Genomic DNA, 21,438 nt, shown 5'->3' with positions numbered 1-21,438 from the left:
TTAATGAATAACATTAAATTAAAATACTTAAAAAATAATTTGTTTAAAGTTTTTCTGATCTCCAGTTTTTTTGTTTGAGACAATTTGAATGAGTTTCTTTTGCTTTGCTTGTTGTTATGTACTAGTTAATGATTGCACTTGGTGTGGCTCAATAGTGTAAAGTTAGTCAGATATGCAACATTGTGTAGAGTAATAGTATAGAAATAGGTACAGTGATGAGTTCGTGATCGTGCCAGAATGAATTGTTAATTCTCCAAGTGTTTCAAGGATGACCTACCATCTCATTTTCCTGATATTTTTTCTTGTTAAATGCTGCATTGTATGGTAACTTTGAAAGCAAAATTATTCTGATACGAGTGAGAATTTTTTCCTTTTGTTTGTGTATTTCTGTTGACATTTACAATGGTGTATCTTTGTAATCCTTTCATATTTAGGCATTAATTACACATCTTGTACAACTGACTCCAAATGTGCATACTCTATTTGTAATAATATTCACAGCAACAACCTGTGAAGGTATTGTTATTATATCGAGTGTGAAATGGAAACCAGTTAAACATTTTAGTGACGAGTAAATACAGGAGGGCCCCACATATACAGCACCTTCTTTTCAGTGTTCCACATTTTTATTGGCTTCATATTGAGCCATTGTTCATTATGAAGAACAAAAAGGCACAATGCTGTGATTGGAACAATACACAAATAACCCGCACACAGGAGAGAGGAGTGTATGACAATGTTTCGGTCCAACTTGAGCCATTTACACTCACACAGTGTGACTTTGTAAATGGTTCGAGACTGACCAAAACATCTTTGTTAGCTCCTCTCTCCTATGTGTGAGTTATTTGTGCATTGTTCAATATGCACTGGTCACCAACAAAAACGCAGAACACCGAAAATAGGGCCCTCCTATATTTTTAAGGAAGTTAACATACCTGTTCGAAAGAAATGTGTAATGTGATAAACAGTGTTTAGATATGTATTGTTAACTGTGATGGTGTGACGCATGATCTTAGAGAAGCTAAAGATCGGGTAGATAGGGCAACACATAACTGGTTTTCATTATACAGTAGATAATTGTCGAGTTATATCATGACATTTGTAGAAAGTTTTGCATGTCTTGAGGTGTAACACCAAGCATTTATTGTCTTATCTGGCATAAATTTAATAGCAAGTACTGTATTGTATTGAATTAATACATATACTATACTACATTCTTTATTCTAGATTTGTCGTTTTAGCTTTAAGAGCAGGCTGATATAAATAAATATATATATATATATATATATAAATGTATTAATTCAAGGATTATGTGGAGTAAAATAAAGATTGGATGTGAAAAGTGGGTTATAATAAGCGTGTATGCACCTGGAGAAGAGAGAAGTGTAGAGGAGAGAGAGAGATTTTGGGAAATGTTGAGTGAATGCGTGGGGAGTTTTGAATCAAGTGTGAGAGTAATGGTGGTTGGGGATTTTAATGCTAAAGTGGGTAAAAATGTTATGGAGGGAGTAGTAGGTAAATTTGGGGTGCCAGGGGTAAATGTAAATGGGGAGCCTTTAATTGAGCTATGTGTAGAAAGAAATTTGGTAATAAGTAATACATATTTTATGAAAAAGAGGATAAATAAATATACAAGGTATGATGTAGCACGTAATGAAAGTAGTTTATTAGATTATGTATTGGTGGATAAAAGGTTGATGGGTAGGCTCCAGGATGTACATGTTTATAGAGGGGCAACTGATATGTCGGATCATTATTTAGTTGTAGCTACAGTTAGAGTAAGAGGTAGATGGGAAAAGAGGAAGGTGGCAACAACAAGTAAGAGGGAGGTGAAAGTGTATAAACTAAGGGAGGAGGAAGTTCGGGTGAGATATAAGCGACTATTGGCAGAAAGGTGGGCTAGTGCAAAGATGAGTAGTGGGGGGGTTGAAGAGGGTTGGAATAGTTTTAAAAATGCAGTATTAGAATGTGGGGCAGAAGTTTGTGGTTATAGGAGGGTGGGGGCAGGAGGAAAGAGGAGTGATTGGTGGAATGATGAAGTAAAGGGTGTGATAACAGAGAAAAAGGTAGCTTATGAGAGGTTTTTACAAAGCAGAAGTGTTATAAGAAGAGCAGAGTATATGGAGAGTAAAAGAAAGGTAAAGAGAGTGGTGAGAGAGTGCAAAAGGAGAGCAGATGATAGAGTGGGAGAGGCACTGTCAAGAAATTTTAATGAAAATAAGAAAAAATTTTGGAGTGAGTTAAACAAGTTAAGAAAGCCTAGGGAAAATATGGATTTGTCAGTTAAAAACAGAGTAGGGGAGTTAGTAGATGGGGAGATGGAGGTATTAGGTAGATGGCGAGAATATTTTGAGGAACTTTTAAATGTTAAGGAAGAAACAGAGGCAGTAATTTCATGCACTGGTCAGGGAGGTATACCATCTTTTAGGAGTGAAGAAGAGCAGAATGTAAGTGTGGGGGATGTACGTGAGGCATTACGTAAAATGAAAGGGGGTAAAGCAGCTGGAACTGATGGGATCATGACAGAAATGTTAAAAGCAGGGGGGGATATAGTGTTGGAGTGGTTGGTACTTTTGTTTAATAAATGTATGAAAGAGGGGAAGGTACCTAGGGATTGGCAGAGAGCATGTATAGTCCCTTTATATAAAGGGAAAGGGGACAAAAGAGACTGTAAAAATTATAGAGGAATAAGCTTACTGAGTATACCAGGAAAAGTGTACGGTAGGGTTATAATTGAAAGAATTAGAGGTAAGACAGAATGTAGGATTGCGGATGAGCAAGGAGGTTTTAGAGTGGGTAGGGGATGTGTAGATCAGGTGTTTACATTGAAGCATATATGTGAACAGTATTTAGATAAAGATAGGGAAGTTTTTATTGCATTTATGGATTTAGAAAAGGCATATGATAGAGTGGATAGAGGAGCAATGTGGCAGATGTTGCAAGTATATGGAATAGGTGGTAAGTTATTAAATGCTGTAAAGAGTTTTTATGAGGATAGTGAGGCTCAGGTTAGGGTGTGTAGAAGAGAGGGAGACTACTTCCCGGTAAAAGTAGGTCTTAGACAGGGATGTGTAATGTCACCATGGTTGTTTAATATATTTATAGATGGGGTTGTAAAGGAAGTAAATGCTAGGGTGTTTGGGAGAGGGGTGGGATTAAATTATGGGGAATCAAATTCAAAATGGGAATTGACACAGTTACTTTTTGCTGATGATACTGTGCTTATGGGAGATTCTAAAGAAAAATTGCAAAGGTTAGTGGATGAGTTTGGGAATGTGTGTAAAGGTAGAAAGTTGAAAGTGAACATAGAAAAGAGTAAGGTGATGAGGGTGTCAAATGATTTAGATAAAGAAAAATTGGATATCAAATTGGGGAGGAGGAGTATGGAAGAAGTGAATGTTTTCAGATACTTGGGAGTTGACGTGTCGGCGGATGGATTTATGAAGGATGAGGTTAATCATAGAATTGATGAGGGAAAAAAGGTGAGTGGTGCGTTGAGGTATATGTGGAGTCAAAAAACGTTATCTATGGAGGCAAAGAAGGGAATGTATGAAAGTATAGTAGTACCAACACTCTTATATGGGTGTGAAGCTTGGGTGGTAAATGCAGCAGCGAGGAGACGGTTGGAGGCAGCGGAGATGTCCTGTTTAAGGGCAATGTGTGGTGTAAATATTATGCAGAAAATTCGGAGTGTGGAAATTAGGAGAAGGTGTGGAGTTAATAAAAGTATTAGTCAGAGGGCAGAAGAGGGGTTGTTGAGGTGGTTTGGTCATTTAGAGAGAATGGATCACAGTAGAATGACATGGAAAGCATATAAATCTATAGGGGAAGGAAGGCGGGGTAGGGGTCGTCCTCGAAAGGGTTGGAGAGAGGGGGTAAAGGAGGTTTTGTGGGTAAGGGGCTTGGACTTCCAGCAAGCGTGCGTGAGCGTGTTAGATAGGAGTGAATGGAGACGAATGGTACTTGGGACCTGACGATCTGTTGGAGTGTGAGCAGGGTAATATTTAGTGAAGGGATTCAGGGAAACCGGTTATTTTCATATAGTCGGACTTGAGTCCTGGAAATGGGAAGTACAATGCCTGCACTTTAAAGGAGGGGTTTGGGATATTGGCAGTTTGGAGGGATATGTTGTGTATCTTTATATGTTTAAGCTTCTAGACTGTTGTATTCTGAGCACCTCTGCAAAAACAGTGATAATGTGCGAGTGTGGTGAAAGTGTTGAATGATGATGAAAGTATTTTCTTTTTGGGGATTTTCTTTCTTTTTTGGGTCACCCTGCCTCGGTGGGAGACGGCCGACTTGTTGAAAAAAAAAAAAAAAAAATACATATATATATATATATATTTTTTTTTTTTTTTTCAACAAGTCGGTCGTCTCCCACCGAGGCAGGGTGACCCGAAAAAGAAAGAAAATCCCCAAAAAGAAAATATTTCATCATCATTCAACACTTTCACCACACTCACACATTATCACTGCTTTTGCAGAGGTGCTCAGAATACAACAGTCTTGAAGCATACACATGTAAAGATACACAACATATCCCTCCAAACTGCCAATATCCCAAACCCCTCCTTTAAAGTGCAGGCATTGTACTTCCCATTTCCAGGACTCAAGTCCGACTATATGAAAATAACCGGTTTCCCTGAATCCCTTCACTAAATATTACCCTGCTCACACTCCAACAGATCGTCAGGTCCCAAGTATCATTCGTCTCCATTCACTCCTATCTAACACGCTCATGCACGCTTGCTGGAAGTCCAAGCCCCTCGCCCACAAAACCTCCTTTACCCCCTCTTTCCAACCCTTTCGAGGACGACCCCTACCCCTCTTTCCTTCCCCTATAGATTTATATGCTTTCCATGTCATTCTACTTTGATCCATTCTCTCTAAATGACCAAACCACCTCAACAACCCCTCTTCTGCCCTCTGACTAATGCTTTTATTAACTCCACACCTTCTCCTAATTTCCATACTCCGAATTTTCTGCATAATATTTACACCACACATTGCCCTTAGACAGGACATCTCCACTGCCTCCAACCGTCTCCTCGCTGCTGCATTTACCACCCAAGCTTCACATCCATATAAGAGTGTTGGTACTACTATACTTTCATACATTCCCTTCTTTGCCTCCATAGATAACGTTTTTTGACTCCACATATACCTCAACGCACCACTCACCTTTTTTCCCTCATCAATTCTATGATTAACCTCATCCTTCATAAATCCATCCGCCGACACGTCAACTCCCAAGTATCTGAAAACATTCACTTCTTCCATACTCCTCCTCCCCAATTTGATATCCATTTTTTCTTTATCTAAATCATTTGATACCCTCATCACCTTACTCTTTTCTATGTTCACTTTCAACTTTCTACCTTTACACACATTCTCAAACTCATCCACTAACCTTTGCAATTTTTCTTTAGAATCTCCCATAAGCACAGTATCATCAGCAAAAAGTAACTGTGTCAATTCCCATTTTGAATTTGATTCCCCATAATTTAATCCCACTCTTCTCCCGAACACCCTAGCATTTACTTCCTTTACAACCCCATCTATAAATATATTAAACAACCATGGTGACATTACACATCCCTGTCTAAGACCTACTTTTACCGGGAAGTATTCTCCCTCTCTTCTACACACCCTAACCTGAGCCTCACTATCCTCATAAAAATTCTTAACAGCATTTAGTAACTTACCACCTATTCCATATACATGCAACATCTGCCACATTGCTCCTCTATCCACTCTATCATATGCCTTTTCTAAATCCATAAATGCAATAAAAACTTCCCTACCTTTATCTAAATACTGTTCACATATATGCTTCAATGTAAACACTTGATCTACACATCCCCTACCCACTCTGAAGCCTCCCTGCCCATCCGCAATCCTACATTCTGTCTTACCTCTAATTCTTTCAATTATAACCCTACCGTATACTTTTCCTGGTATACTCAGTAAACTTATTCCTCTATAATTTTTACAATCTCTTTTGTCCCCTTTCCCTTTATATAAAGGGACTATACATGCTCTCAGCCAAACCCTAGGTACCTTCCCCTCTTTCATACATTTATTAAACAAAAGTACCAACCACTCCAACACTATATCTCCCCCTGCTTTTATCATTTCTGTCATGATCCCATCAGTTCCAGCTGCTTTACCCCCTTTCATTAATAAATAACAAAAAGGCACAATACCGTGACTGGAACGATACACAAATAAGCCGCACATAAAAGAGAAGCTTACGACGACGTTTCGGTCCGACTTGGACCATTGACAAAGTGTGACTTTGTTAATGGTCCAAGTCGGACTGAAACGTCGTCGTAAGCTTCTCTCTTTTATGTGCGGGTTATTTGTGTACCCCCTTTCATTCTACGTAATGCCTCACGTACCTCCACCACACTTACATTCTGCTCTTCTTCACTCCTAAAAGATGGTATACCTCCCTGCCCAGTGCATGAAATTACCGCCTCCCTTTCTTCCTCAACATTTAAAAGTTCCTCAAAATATTCTCGCCATCTACCTAATACCTCCCTTTCCCCATCTACTAATTCCCCTTCTCTGTTTTTAACTGACAAATCCATACTTTCCCTAGGCTTCCTTAACTTGTTTAACTCACTCCAAAATTCTTTCTTATTTTCATTAAAATTTCTTGACAGTGCCTCTCCCACTCTATCATCTGCTCTCCTTTTGCACTCTCACCACTCTCTTTACATTTCTTTTACTCTCCATATACTCTGCTCTTCTTATAACACTTCTGCTTTGTAAAAACCTCTCATAAGCTACCTTTTTCTCTTTTATCACACCCTTTACTTCATCATTCCACCAGTCACTCCTCTTTCCTCCTGCCCCCACCCTCCTATAACCACAAACTTCTGCCCCACATTCTTCAACCCCCCCACTACTCATCTTTGCACTAGCCCACCTTTCTGCCAATAGTCGCTTGTATCTCACCCGAACTTCCTCCTCCCTTAGTTTATACACTTTCACTTCCCTCTTACTTGTTGTTGCCACCTTCCTCTTTTCCCATCTACCTCTTACTCTAACTGTAGCTACAACTAAATAATGATCCGATATATCAGTTGCCCCTCTATTAACATGTACATCCTGGAGCCTACCCATCAACTTTTTATCCACCAATACATAATCTAACAAACTACTTTCATTACGTGCTACATCATAGCTTGTATATTTATTTATCCTCTTTTTCATAAAATATGTATTACTTATTACCAAATTTCTTTCTACACATTGCTCAATTAAAGGCTCCCCATTTACATTTACCCCTGGCACCCCAAAATTACCTACTACTCCCTCCATAACATTTTTACCCACTTTAGCATTGAAATCCCCAACCACCATTACTCTCACACTTGATTCAAAACTCCCCACGCATTCACTCAACATTTCCCAGAATCTCTCTCTCTCTCCTCTACACTTCTCTCTTCTCCAGGTGCATACACACTTACTATAACCCACTTTTCACATCCAATCTTTATTTTACTCCACATAATCCTTGAATTTATACATTTGTAGTCCCTCTTTTCCTGCCATAGCTTATCCTTCAACATTATTGCTACTCCTTCTTTAGCTCTAACTATTTGAAACCCCTGACCTAATCCCATTTATTCCTCTCCACTGAAACTCTCCCACCCCCTTCAGCTTTGTTTCACTTAAAGCCAGGACATCCAGTTTCTTCTCATTCATAACATCCACATTCATCTCTTTCTTATCATTTGCACAACATCCACGCACATTCAGACTTCCCACTTTGACAAATTTTCTTCTTATTCTTTTTAGTAATCTTTACAGGAAAAGGGGTTACTAGCCCATTGTTCCCGGCATTTTAGTTGACTTTTACAACACGCATGGCTTACGGAGGAAAAATATATATAAGCGACTATTGGCAGAAAGGTGGACTAGTGCAAAGATGAGTAGTGGGGGGGTTGAAGAGGGTTGGAATAGTTTTAAAAATGCAGTATTAGAATGTGGGGCAGAAGTTTGTGGTTATATGAGGGTGGGGGCAGGAGGAAAGAGGAGTGATTGGTGGAATGATGAAGTAAAGGGTGTGATAAAAGAGAAAAAGGTAGCTTACGAGAGGTTTTTACAAAGCAGAAGTGTTATAAGAAGAGCAGAGTATATGGAGAGTAAAAGAAAGGTGAAGAGAGTGGTGAGAGAGTGCAAAAGGAGAGCAGATGAAAGAGTGGGAGAGGCACTGTCAAGAAATTTTAATGAAAATAAGAAAATTTTTTGGGAGTGAGTTAAACAAGTTAAGAAAGCCTAGGGAAAGTATGGATTTGTCAGTTAAAAACAGAGTAGGGGAGTTAGTAGATGGGGAGATGGAGGTATTAGGTAGATGGCGAGAATATTTTGAGGAACTTTTAAATGTTAAGGAAGAAACAGAGGCAGTAATTTCATGCACTGGTCAGGGAGGTATAACATCTTTTAGGAGTGAAGAAGAGCAGAATGTAAGTGTGGGGGAGGTACGTGAGGCATTACGTAGAATGAAAGGGGGTAAAGCAGCTGGAACTGATGGGATCATGACAGAAATTTTAAAAGCAAGGGGGGATATAGTGTTGGAGTGGTTGGTACTTTTGTTTAATAAATGTATGAAAGAGGGGAAGGTACCTAGGGATTGGCAGAGAGCATGTATAGTTATTTTATATAAAGGGAAAGGGGACAAAAGATACTTTGAAAATTATAGAGGAATAAGTTTACTGAGTATACCAGGAAAAGTGTACGGTAGGGTTATAATTGAAAGAATTAGAAGTAAGACAGAATGTAGGATTGCGGATGAGCAAGGAGGTTTCAGAGTGGGTAGGGGATGTGTAGATCAAGTGTTTACATTGAAGCATATATGTGAACAGTATTTAGATAAAGGTAGGGAAGTTTTTATTGCATTTATGGATTTAGAAAAGGCATATGATAGAGTGGATAGAGGAGCAATGTGGCAGATGTTGCAAGTATATGGAATAGGTGGTAAGTTATTAAATGCTGTAAAGAGTTTTTATGAGGATAGTGAGGCTCAGGTTAGGGTGTGCAGAAGAGAGGGAAAATACTTCCTGGTAAAAGTAGGTCTTAGACAGGGATGTGTAATGTCACCATGGTTGTTTAATATATTTATAGATGGGGGTGTAAAGGAAGTAAATGCTAGGGTGTTCAGGAGAGGGGTGGGATTAAATTTTGGGTAATCAAATTCAAAATGGGAATTGACACAGTTACTTTTTGCTGATGATACTGTGCTTATGGGAGATTCTGAAGAAAAATTGCAAAGGTTAGTGAATGAGTTTGGGAATGTGTGTAAAGGTAGAAAGTTGAAAGTGAACATAGAAAAGAGTAAGTTGATGAGGGTGTCAAATGATTTAGATAAAGAAAAATTGGATATCAAATTGGGGAGGAGTATGGAAGAAGTGAATGTTTTCAGATACTTGGGAGTTGACGTGTCGGCGGATGGATTTATGAAGGATGAGGTTAATCATAGAATTGATGAGGGAAAAAAGGTGAGTGGTGCATTGAGGTATATGTGGAGTCAAAAAAAGTTATCTATGGAGGCATAGAAGGGAATGTATGAAAGTATAGTAGTACCAACACTCTTATATGGGTGTGAAGCTTGGGTGGTAAATGCAGCAGAGAGGAGACAGTTGGAGGCAGTGGAGATGTCCTGTTTAAGGGCAATGTGTGATGTAAATATTATGCAGAAAATTCGGAGTGTGGAAATTAGGAGAAGGTGTGGAGTTAATAAAAGTATTAGTCAGAGGGCAGAAGAGGAGTTGTTGAGGTGGTTTGGTCATTTAGAGAGAATGGATCAAAGTAGAATGACATGAAAAGCATATAAATCTATAGGGGAAGGAAGGCGAGGTAGGGGTCGTCCTCGAAAGGGTTGGAGAGAGGGGGTAAAGGAGGTTTTGTGGGCGAGGGGCTTGGACTTCCAGCAAGCGTGCGTGAGCATGTTAGATAGGAGTGAATGGAGACGAATGGTACTTGGGACCTGACGATCTGTTGGAGTGTGAGCAGGGTAATATTTAGTGAAGGGATTCAGGGAAACCGGTTATTTTCATATAGTCGGACTTGAGTCCTGGAAATGGGAAGTACAATGCCTGCACTTTGAAGGAGGGGTTTGGGATATTGGCAGTTTGGAGGGATATTTGTAGATGAATGGTTCAGAGAACCGACATGTTGATAAATTAGACACATGTACAACTCTTGGGTATCTTTATTGAGGAAACGTTTCGCCACACAGTGGCTTCATCAGTCCATACAAAGGAGAATCTTGAAGAACAGGAGGAGAATGAGGTAATTACCTCATTCTCCTCCTGTTCTTCAAGATTCTCCTTTGTATGGACTGATGAAGTCGTTGGAGGGATATGTTGTGTATCTTTATACGTATATGCTTCTAAACTGTTGTATTCTGAGCACCTCTGCAAAAGCAGTGATAATGTGTGAGTGTGGTGAAAGTGTTGAATGATGATGAAAGTATTTTCATTTTGGGGATTTTCTTTCTTTATTGGGTCACCCTGCCTCGGTGGGAGACGGCCGACTTGTTGAAAAAAAAAGAAAAAAATATGTATATATACATATATATATATTTTTTTTTTTTTCAACAAGTCGGCTGTATATATAGATATATGTGTGTGTATATTTATTTATTTATTTATTTATTTATTTATTTATTTATTTATATCATCCTGCTCTTAAAGCTAAAACGACAAATATATATATATATTTTTTTTTTCTAGCGCTGTGAGTTGCTACTTTAATTGTAAATGCAAACAATAGCGTTTGGTTGAGAGCTGTTCATCTTCTGCTTTTTGTGTTTCTAAGTGTTTATTTACTATGTGAAGATTATATTATATCATATGTCGGCCAGCGTATTCTTTTTTGTTTTGTTCTGCACACTAGATGTTCGTTTTTTAAGTCTATCTGTAACAGTGATGTCATTTAGCATGATCTATAACTCCGATTTACTAATGTTCACCAAAGCTTTGTTTATATACAGAAGATGAGCACACAGTGGTACTTTGCAGTTATTGAAAAGTTACAAGTTTTAGGATTTATTGAAACATTATGGCCATAGATTTCAATATTTTTTTACTTTTTTACACATTTATAGACAACACAAGTTTTCCTTGTAAATGGTCAGCAATCCAAGAAGTGTTTTATTATTATTATTATTATTATTATTATTAATTATTATTATTAATTATTATTATTATTAATTATTTTTAATAAATAATGCAAACAATGTTACAGAACTTGCTTATAAAAATTGCATTCGCCATATTGAGTTTCACGGAAATGGTAATTTTTAAATTTATTAACACTGAGAAGACAAAATCTTTAACATTGGACTCGTGTTTATCACACTCCAGCACTTAAAACGATCACACCGTCTCGTAAATGTGCTTTGATAAAGATTGGCAAATGAATTATATTGTATATACTGTATTTAATATTAATATTAATTTTTTGAAACAACATTTAGCTTTTACATTAATTGGTTTGTTTATCGTACTCTACACAATATCAATTTTTTTATTACTTTCATAGCTAAGATTGTGTTCAGATATTTTATATGTTATTATGATTAGATTCAAGGTAGATAAAAACAAGTGTGATTTGAAGTATTTAACATTCTTGTTTTTTCCTATCTCCAGCAGTAGCCAAGGTCAAGGGTACTCGTGTTTCTACACCAAAGTCAGCACGCAAAGGCACACCCAAAGCTGCTGGTAAGACCTCAGCGAAAACCCCATTGAAGAGCACTGCAAAAGCTACACCGAAGGCTGCTGTTCCACCAAAGGCGACACCCAAGGCTGCTGTTCCTCCAAAGGCGACACCCAAGGCTGCTGTTCCTCCAAAGGCGACACCCAAGGCTGCTGTTGCACCAAAGGCGACACCCAAGGCTGCTGTTCCACCAAAGGCCACACCCAAAGCTGCTGTTTCTCCCAAAACCACTCCAAAATTGGGAAGGCGGGCAACTCGCAAATAGCCCGAGGAAAATATGGGGGAGTCCCAGGGAAATAGCCAACAGCCAAAACCACGGGGAATGAGGGCACCAAATGACCTGACCACATGCATAAGGCTGATGCTGTTAGCAAAATAGGTACTCGTCCAATTATCAAATTAAGGAAATTGTCAGACTTTTTGAATTGAAGAAATTCATGAAGCTGTAGTGTGCAAGCCTTACTGCATATACCAATGATGGAGGCAGAAAAAGGCTTTTTGTAAATGAGCATTCTTAACTCCCTCCCCTTCCCCTCCCCTTTCCCTTAGCATCATTGTGTAATTGTTATTGTTTGTAAATGTTAGTCTGTTTTCCTCCATCCTCCCCTCTACCCTCCATTCCTCCCATTTTACAACAAAATGGCCATTCATTATTGGAATGTATGAAGAATCATTTCTTGTGTATATGAGTGGTTGAGAGAGAACTCATGAATGATTGTGCGAATGTTCGTGTACAAAACTGAGAGGGGTAATTGTAACAGTTTAAATTAATTAGAGGATAGGTTATGTTCAGAGTACATATTAATGTTTAATCTATTGTATATGTATAATAGTTCTCAATGTACAACTCAAACTTTTTATATCATTACAAGAGTGGCATTCTCTCTCCCTTCTCACTTTTTTTTTTCTAACACCTGAGGAAGTCTATAGGTTGAGGAAATCTTCAGGTTATGATGCCTAGAATTGAGGAAGTCCTCAGGTACAGAAAGTTTCCAGGTTGAGATTTGTAGGGTTGAGGAAGTCCTCAAGTTAAGAAGTCTAAGGTTGATGAAGTCTTTCTAGAGTGGGGAAACCCTCATGATTGTGGAAGCCTTGGGGTCTTATTGGTGTGTTACAGAGACTGTTACTTACTGCTCAACGTAAACTGAACTTTGGGGAAAGTATCCACAAATTGTGAGTGAAGTAGAAAGTACTCTGTAAGAATTGAAGAGTTATTTATCATAAAAGTTTATGCACCTGTATGAGAAAGAAGCACTTCACTATTTTTGTAAATTGGGTGATTTACAGAGTTTGAGTTTGTATACTTTCTTAATGAATATATAAACTGATTGGTTTTGCAATTACTATTATTATTATTCTTAATCTTTTATCAAATTTTTTCCTTTATTTTTTGAAGTGGAAATGCAATATCTTGCTACTGTTACTGCACGATTACTACTTGCACTACAGTATTGAGCAATTGGTTTAGGAACTACCAAACTGTAGCATAGTTATGCCTCTGCCCTCTACTCAGAATGAGGAAATGTGAAAAACCAAGGCACACTGCTCATTGTGAGTGGTCTCTTGTACAAACTCAAGTGATGTAGAGGGCAGGGTAAAGTAGGCTGTACATAAGTAATGACCCGTAACATTGATGTATTGTCTTGATTGTAGGTGTGTGACTTATGAATGGTGTTTATGTTACAGACTTTTGAGCTATAATTCTTAGAGAACACTTGAGTGATGACTTTTAACATTGAGAAATCCATCCTGATATTCCCCAACAAGTGAAAATAACATGCCAACTCATAAATTAGCTATTAAGGTCCATTGTTTCAGGCATTGAGGTGCATTTTCTGCTTGTACATCTAAATCTATCTTGAGATAATAGATGATATACCATTATAAGTGATAATTACATTCAAGTTGTGTTTTAAGAATTTAGGTCTTGGAGCATATCTGGGCTTTGGTGGAAATGTGCTAAGAGTGAGTGGGAACACCAAGCCCTATTTTATCTTATAAGCCTGGATTTTAGGCATTGATCTGGTGCATATGAGGATTGTTAAGAGAATCCTTGTCACGGCACTTAGGCGCTGCTTACCAGTGAACAGGGGGTAATATAGGTGGTATTATTGACCTGAGCTTATGAAGGTGAACAAACAATGAGCACTGTTACATGTTTTACCTGAGTCAATTTTAAAGTGTTGGGCTACAATCACTGATAAGCTACAACATGTAAGAGCTCATTTGTGTTTTCCATGGGTATGCGAGAATTACCAACCCAAGATGTTAGTGGAAATGACCTCATTCTTTGATACATAGTGTAAAAGGAAACGGCAACAGTACTATTTAACGTGTTGCTTTTTTAACATGTTCAGTCACTTTTATACAAATCTTGAGGACTTTAGGGTATTTGTAAAGTTCAGTGTATACCCCTTCTAGTGCAAACTTATCGGGACATTTTGCTGATAGATAGTGAAGCAAGTACAAGCACATTGGTATTTTTATTTTGGTTTTAATTTTTTTTTTTTAGTTTTTATTCTGGAGTCAGGATGATATGTTCCCATCTTTTTATTAATCATTCTAAAAATGCCTTTCAGATTTGGGCTATAAAATGTATATTTTTTCCCACTTGCCATACCCTGCTTGGACTACTACACTGAGTGAGAGAACATGCTGAAAAATTCTTTATCATAAGAGTTGTCAGCAGTGAGACTGTGTGATTGACTGCAGTTATGTGAGCCATTTGCAGAGATCAGTAACTTTAATTTACATTTTGGAAATTCAGTCATGGGGGTCAGTTTGACAAGGTTTATTTTTGTAAAAGTTTTTCATACACAACAGTTATTAGTTTTGAACTCTTCCATATCTTGACCAATCTCTGTTCACAGGAGACCTTGTGTATGTAGTGCTAAAAAATTACCTTTATTATTTTGAATGAACTAATATATATGTAAAGTTTTGTCTTAAAGGAATTTATTACACTGAACCAAGGTTTTTTTTTTTCTGTTGTATGTAAAATTTTGAAGAAAACTATTTTAAGAATTTTGTGAAAGTGTTAACCTCTCGAAAAAAAAAAAAAATACCCAAGTTGTGTAAATTATGCTTTTACAATAGTTGCTATTAAAGATTATTTTGAGGAAAAGTATATATTTTTTGAATGGCAAAGATCCTTTATGAAAATGAATTAAACATTAGGAGTCTCATTGGTTACTTCATGTAACCAAGTACACTACTTTAAGTCTTGAATGCTATTTTAATTTTGGAAAGTTTGCAGAGCATCAGGTGGGCTGTCATGTGTAATTTTGACTTGTTTTTGAACCTGTTTGCTTATAAAAACTGTATATAGCATTTCAAGCAGTGTAATTAGTTCAGAATTTGAGGCCACCTGTGAGCTTAAAAAAAAAAAAAACTAATTTCTGGGTAAAAAGAAATGCTGGTGGATCAGTAACTGTCTGATAAAATGTCTAAATGCTTTAGCAATATAGCTTTTACCTTTATTTTGTTACCTTAATTTGTTTCTTTTGCAAAAAAAAAAAAGTCATTGGGATTGTTGTGTGAATGATGGTATCAGCAGCAGTTAAGTTTCAACCTTTTGCAACAGACCATTTCCACCTAAGTATTTTGCATACAGTAAGTAGGTCACATTGTAGCAATGTGCCATTGTTTTCATAAGTAAATATCATTGTACTGCCGAGTCTTAATTCTCCTTAACGAGTGTTGCAGGTAGTTGGTATAGTTGGTATTTCATAGTTTTTGAAGTGAAGCCTATATGATGTTGTCAGTACAGTAGTACCAACATTATATGGTGGTGTTCGGTATGTTGATGCTGGTGAGAGACTTGAGGAACTGGATCCATCCTCTCTGATCTGAAGTATAACCTGGTGTTCTGGGGTCAGCGCCCCTGCAGCCCGGTTCATGACCAGGCCTCGTGGTGGATCAGGACCTGGTCGACTAGGCTGTTACTACTGGCCACATGTAAACTCATATGAACCACAGCCCGACTAGTCAGGAACTGACTAGGTGCCTGTCCAGCTCTTTGAAGAAAGGGTGCTTCCCATGAAAGGGGGTCTCTGTCACCCCTATGAATTGAGTGCCCCTCCATGAATGTAATAAGATAGCTAAATGTTTGGTTAGACTCGAGTTACTATCTATGAAGTCCTCTCTCTCCTCTTCCTCAGATCAAACCTGATTACCCCTTTATTGGTGCTTTATATTCTCTATGGGTTTAGTGCTTTGCCATAATTTTTAACACATTTTCCCACCGAAGCAAGGTGACCCAGAAACACTTTCATCGTCACTCCATCACTGTATTGTAGTTACATGTTTGTAACTGTCAGTCTGTAGCTACAGGAGCAGCACTGTGCTTGTAATGTCCCATCTTCAAGAATTTGTTTTGAATATTTTCAATGATTGTAGTTTGCTACTTCTAATTCCTTCATTTTCTTTCATTTCATTCATTGGAGGGTTCCACATAGAGCACTTCCTATCTGGTGAAATGTAGATGTATGAGGAGTTACCGATTCGGTACCCCTTCAAAAGTGCCTTGATGCTTGTTAAAGGGCTCTTGATCTAAGGAATTTCACCTGTCATCCCTTTGAACCAGATTGCCACGTTCTCCATGGTCTGAATTATGCGTACAAGTTTAGTGCTTCCTCTGTGATAGTAAGGTAAGTGTAGTTATACGAATTTATCATATACCAGTACCCCAGGTAACCCATTCTGTGTGTGGTCAAACCATACCCGTCTTATGTGGTCACCCCATAATCTACGCATGTGTGGTCACTCCATACCCATCCTGTGAGTGGTCACCATACCCATCCTGTGAATGGTCACCCCATACCCATCCTGAGTGTGTGGTTACCCCATACCCATCCTCTGGGCAGTGGTCACCTTATTAGAGACAGGCACATAATGGTAACAATGGGTGTTACGACTAACGTAATGGGTGCTGGGAATGGGGTAACAATGGGTGCTGGGAATGGGGTAACAATGGGTGCTGGGAATGGGGTAACAATGGGTGCTGGGAATGGGGGTAACAGTAGGTGCTCTGAATGGGGTAACATTATAATGAGTGCTGGTAATGGGATCAAGATTCAAAATCCTGGTGGGGGGTCGAAGCTGACAGCGGCCATTTTGTGAATGTGACCTCTAGAACACGGCTCAATAAGGACGACCCCTCCCCCCCCAGGCGCTGTATAATCCTCCGGGTTTAGCGCTTCCCCCTTGATTATAATAATAATAATCAATAAGGACGAGTCTGGGGTCCCCCATCCCGTCACCCCCCCACCAATGATGCCAAAGCCCCCAACTCTCCATCCAGTCAATCACCGCCTCTGAATACTGGTCGCTTGGCTAATCATAATCAGTCTAAGAGAGTGGCTCGATGCTAGTGAGGTGGTCTTGATTTAGGGAACGAGGTACTAGATTTAAACTAGCGACTATTCGCGCAGGCAGCGTGACTCATATGGGTTTAGCGCTTCCTCGAATGTGAAAATGGGAGGAGGACGCGTCCCCAGCCAGCCAATAGGAAGCTGCCTCACAAGACCACTGGGACTGTAGACCCCCTTCAAGGTATAGCGCCTTGAGGGCAGTAAAGCACTTTTGATCTGAGGAAACAGAGCTATCCTCCATTTCCTCGGATGGAAATTGATGAGTGTCATTTCTCGAGGTTGGTTATTACCCATGAGGGTTTAGGGGGATGCGCAATAGAGATGTAATAAAGAGACCAATGAGGATGAAGGTCTGATGCTGGGCGGGCCAATCAGGAGTGTTGGAGGCAGCGCGCCAAGCGTCTGTTAGTGTTGACGTGAGTCTCACAACATAGTTGACTATTGCTGTTTTCCTCCACAAATACCGTGAGTATGCTGACTCTACGAGCTCTTCATAGGTTTTAATGGTGCCACGGGGTGGGGGAAACAGTGCCGCTTGTGTGGTGGAGGTGAGGGAGACGGGAGAAGGACGTGTTGGAGGAGAAACTGGTGAAAGATGGAGGAGAGACGTTCAAAAGTGGCGGGGGACGCGACCACGGCGTCCACACCTCACTACCCCCTCCCTTATCCCCCTTACCCTCCATTTACCTCACCTTCCCTCCATTTACCTCCCCTTCCCTCCATTTACCTCCCCTTCCCTCCCTCACCCACCTTACTACCTGCTCACCTGAGAAAACTATTATAAAAGACCCCAGTGGAACAAGTCACTCGGACTTTTTTTTTAGGTTTGTCCTGGAGGGTAATATACACTATGTACAATAATTGTAAAAAAGGAAAAGGACACAATACCTTGACTGGAACAATATATAAATAACTCGCACGTAAGAGAAGCTTATTACGACGTTTCGGTCCGACATGACCGTAAATTGTCCAAGTTGGACCGAAATGTCGCAAGCTCCTGTGCGAGTTATTTGTGTATAATAATTGTATTTATGTGTACTTGTACCTATATAAAACTTATAATGTAAGGAAAAAACAGTGAAGACTGTTGCAACATCCAAGTTTTTTTTTTTTTTACCAGTGAGTCGACCATTCCATCCCCTCAAGGCAGGTTCCTTGACGCTGGTGAGGGGCTCTTGATCTAGGGAACTGGATCTGTGCTCCAGTTCCCTGAATTAACCTTGAATACCTTCCATCCCCCCTTCCACAGGCGCTGTATAATCCTATAGGTTTACCGCTTCCCCATGATTATCATAATTATCCAAGTTAATAAAATTTTTATTTTAGCATGATAAATGTACATATATACAAAGGAGTGTAACAATTTGGCCCCTCAGAGAAGGTTCCTTGATGCTGGTGAGGGGCTCTTGATCTGGGGAACTTGATTTTTGTTCCAGTTCCCCAAATTGAGTCTGAATGCCTTCCATCCCCCCATAGGAACTGTATAATCCCTACGGGTTTAGCGCTTCCCATGATTAGTAACAATTTGGCGAACATGCCAAAAGCCCCTTTATATGCAGAACATTTCGGGCAAGTTGACCTTATTACAGTAACCTCTCTTATAAACCCACGTATAGTGTAAGTATTCAGGTGTACATGTACACATAAATACAGGTACATAAATGATCATACATAGCATGTATGTACATTACCTAAGATACCCCAAGGAAAAGTTGACTTATTTCCATTGGGATCCTTTTTTTTTTTTTTTTTTTTTTTTAAATGCAATCGAAAAAGTACGTAAAGACTGAGGCACAGGTCCATTTCCTTAGATCAAGAGCCCCTCACTAGCATTTCGCGAGAGGTTTTCAACTATTTAAGTTTATTTAGGCACGGGTATATACAAGTAGTACTATGATCATACATAGTGTAAATTACCAAGGATGACCCAAAACAAAATGACATTTTCATTGGAGTCCTTGATAATTTTAATTGTGGTCCTTGATTATTTCTTTTGGGTCCATTCTTTCCATTGGGGCCCTTGCTTATTTCAATTTTGGATCCTTGTTTATTTCCATTTTGGATCCTTGACTATTTCCATTTTAGATCCTTGATTATTTCTATTTTGGAGCCTTGATTATTTCAATTTTTTTGTCCTTGACTGTTTCCATTTTGGATCCTTGACTATTTCCATTTTGGAGCCTTGGTTATTTCCATTTTGGATCCTTCATTATTTCCATTTTGGATCCTCATTTCCATTTTGAATCCTTGATTATTTCCACTGGGGTCTGAATATTTCCGCTGGGATCACTACCTATTCTGTTGGGTGTCTTTTCATTTCAGGGTCCACAAGTAACCATTATACTGGATAATGGTCTGAGACCTTGGGTGGTTGGCGGCCACAGTGATTAGCATCTCTTAATGATAAGCGATTTTGTTCGGATCTTTAACCTGGAGGGTTTGTCACCCAAGATAACCCAGTGAAGTCCGTTCGTCATCGAGGACTCTCAGTCTTATTTCCATTATGATACTTTTATCTCCCCCAGGATGCCACCCACAACAGTCCACTAACACTCAGATACCTACTTACTGTTAAGTGAACAGGGACAACAGGAGTAAGGTAACTAACACTCAGGTACATACTGGTAGGTGAACAGGGACAACAGGAGTAAGGTAACTAACACTCAGGTACATACTGTTAGGTGAACAGGGACAACAGGAGTAAGGTAACTAACACTCAGGTACATACTGGTAGGTGAACAGGGACAACAGGAGTAAGGTAACTAACACTCAGGTACATACTGATAGGTGAACAGGGGCAGCAGGAGTAAGGTAACTAACACCCAGGTACCTACTTAACTGTTAGGTGAACAGGGGCAACAGGTATAAGGAAACATGCCCAACATTTCGCTCGTGCCGGAGATGATTCCCTGACCCTCAGTGTGTGGGTCATTGTAAACACCATGAGTAAGTTGGTTAGACTCAGGTACGCACAAATACAATTATCATACGTAGTGTAAATTAGTCGTGTCCAGTGTAAGCAGTTTTTTATATTAAAGTGACTTGTCAGGACAATTATTATTATTATTTTATATTCAACTTAAGCTCTAATCTCGTAAGGGAAGTTGCAGGTTCCAAGGTAAGAACAGCTCTCATTCTTTGGATCAGGATCCTTTAACCAGCATGAAGATATTTCCCCCTTCTCTGTTTTCATTAAGAACTGCAAGAAACCCCTCTCGCGTGCCCTAAGTACACTATGGAGGAGGAGCTTGGACATGGGTGAAATTCCACAGTCACTTAAAACAACAGATATAGCCCCGCTCCATAAAGGTGGCAGCAAAGCATTAGCTAAGAACTATAGACCAATAGCTCTGACGTCCCACATCATAAAAATCTTTGAAAGAGTGCTAAGAAGCAGGATTGCAAATCACCTGGATTCCCAAAATCTGCACAATCCAGGGCAACATGGGTTCAGGGCAGGTCGCTCCTGCCTCTCACAACTACTGGATCACTATGACATGGCCTTGGATGCACTGGAAGAAAATCAGAATGCAGATGTAATATACACAGACTTTGCAAAAGCATTTGACAAATGCGATCATGGCGTAATAGCCCATAAAATACGTGCTAAAGGAATAACTGGGAAAGTGGGGAGATGGATCTTCAACTTCCTAACAAATCGAACACAAAGAGTAGTGGTCAACAGAGTTAAATCGGAGGCTGCCATAGTGAAGAGCTCTGTTCCACAAGGCACAGTACTCGCCCCCATCTTATTCCTTATCCTCATATCAGACATAAACAGAGATATACACCACAGCACCGTATCATCCTTTGCGGATGATACTAGGATCTGCATGAGGCTGTCATCTGCTGAGGACGCGGTTAACCTCCAAGAAGATATAAACAAAGTTTTCCAGTGGGCAACGGTAAACAATATGATGTTCAATGAGGACAAATTCCAACTACTCCGTTATGGAAAACTGGAGGAGATAATAACTAGAACAGAGTATACTACTGACTCCGGCCATACAATAGAGCGGAAAAATAATGTAAGGGACCTGGGAGTAGTAATGTCTGAGGATCTCACTTTCAAGGATCACAACAGTGCCACGATCGCACGTGCAAAGAAAATGATAGGATGGATAATGAGAACTTTCAAAACGAGAGATGCCAAGCCCATGATGATCCTTTTCAAATCACTTGTTCTCTCTAGGCTGGAATACTGCTGTACATTAACATCTCCATACAAAGCAGGTGAAATCGCAGATCTAGAGAGTGTACAGAGATCCTTTACTGCACGTATAAGTTCTGTCAAGCACCTTAACTACTGGGAACGCTTGAAAGCACTTGACTTGTA

The 21,438-nt window shown here is 39.3% G+C and overlaps 2 protein-coding genes across 9 annotated transcripts in view; both read left to right on the top strand.

Moving 5' to 3' along the window:
- The window catches only part of LOC128698571 (polyhomeotic-like protein 1), a 190,888-nt gene extending 175,488 nt beyond the window's left edge, over nt 1-15,400 (top strand). For 4 of the 8 annotated variants that reach the window (XM_070103816.1, XM_070103814.1, XM_053790862.2 and 1 more), the window contains one exon: nt 11,664-15,400. In XM_070103816.1, coding sequence (XP_069959917.1) covers nt 11,664-11,995 — 332 coding nt within the window. In that variant the 3' untranslated portion in view covers nt 11,996-15,400. The remainder of the gene's footprint in view (nt 1-11,663) is intronic. The other 4 variants (XM_070103817.1, XM_070103815.1, XM_070103819.1 and 1 more) reach the window with 2 other exon arrangements.
- Nucleotides 15,401-17,481: 2,081 nt separating this feature from the next.
- LOC128698567 (delta(14)-sterol reductase TM7SF2) overlaps nt 17,482-21,438 on the top strand; it is an 81,405-nt gene continuing 77,448 nt past the window's right edge. The window contains exon 1 of the mRNA XM_053790858.2: nt 17,482-17,567. The gene's annotated coding sequence lies outside the window, so the exon portion shown is untranslated. The remainder of the gene's footprint in view (nt 17,568-21,438) is intronic.

Source organism: Cherax quadricarinatus, chromosome 88 (assembly GCF_038502225.1).
Source record: "Cherax quadricarinatus isolate ZL_2023a chromosome 88, ASM3850222v1, whole genome shotgun sequence".
NCBI classification, from domain to species: Eukaryota; Metazoa; Arthropoda; class Malacostraca; order Decapoda; family Parastacidae; genus Cherax; species Cherax quadricarinatus.
The sequence above is the reverse complement of the archived record's forward strand: the minus strand, read 5'-3'. Positions and strand labels throughout refer to the sequence as shown.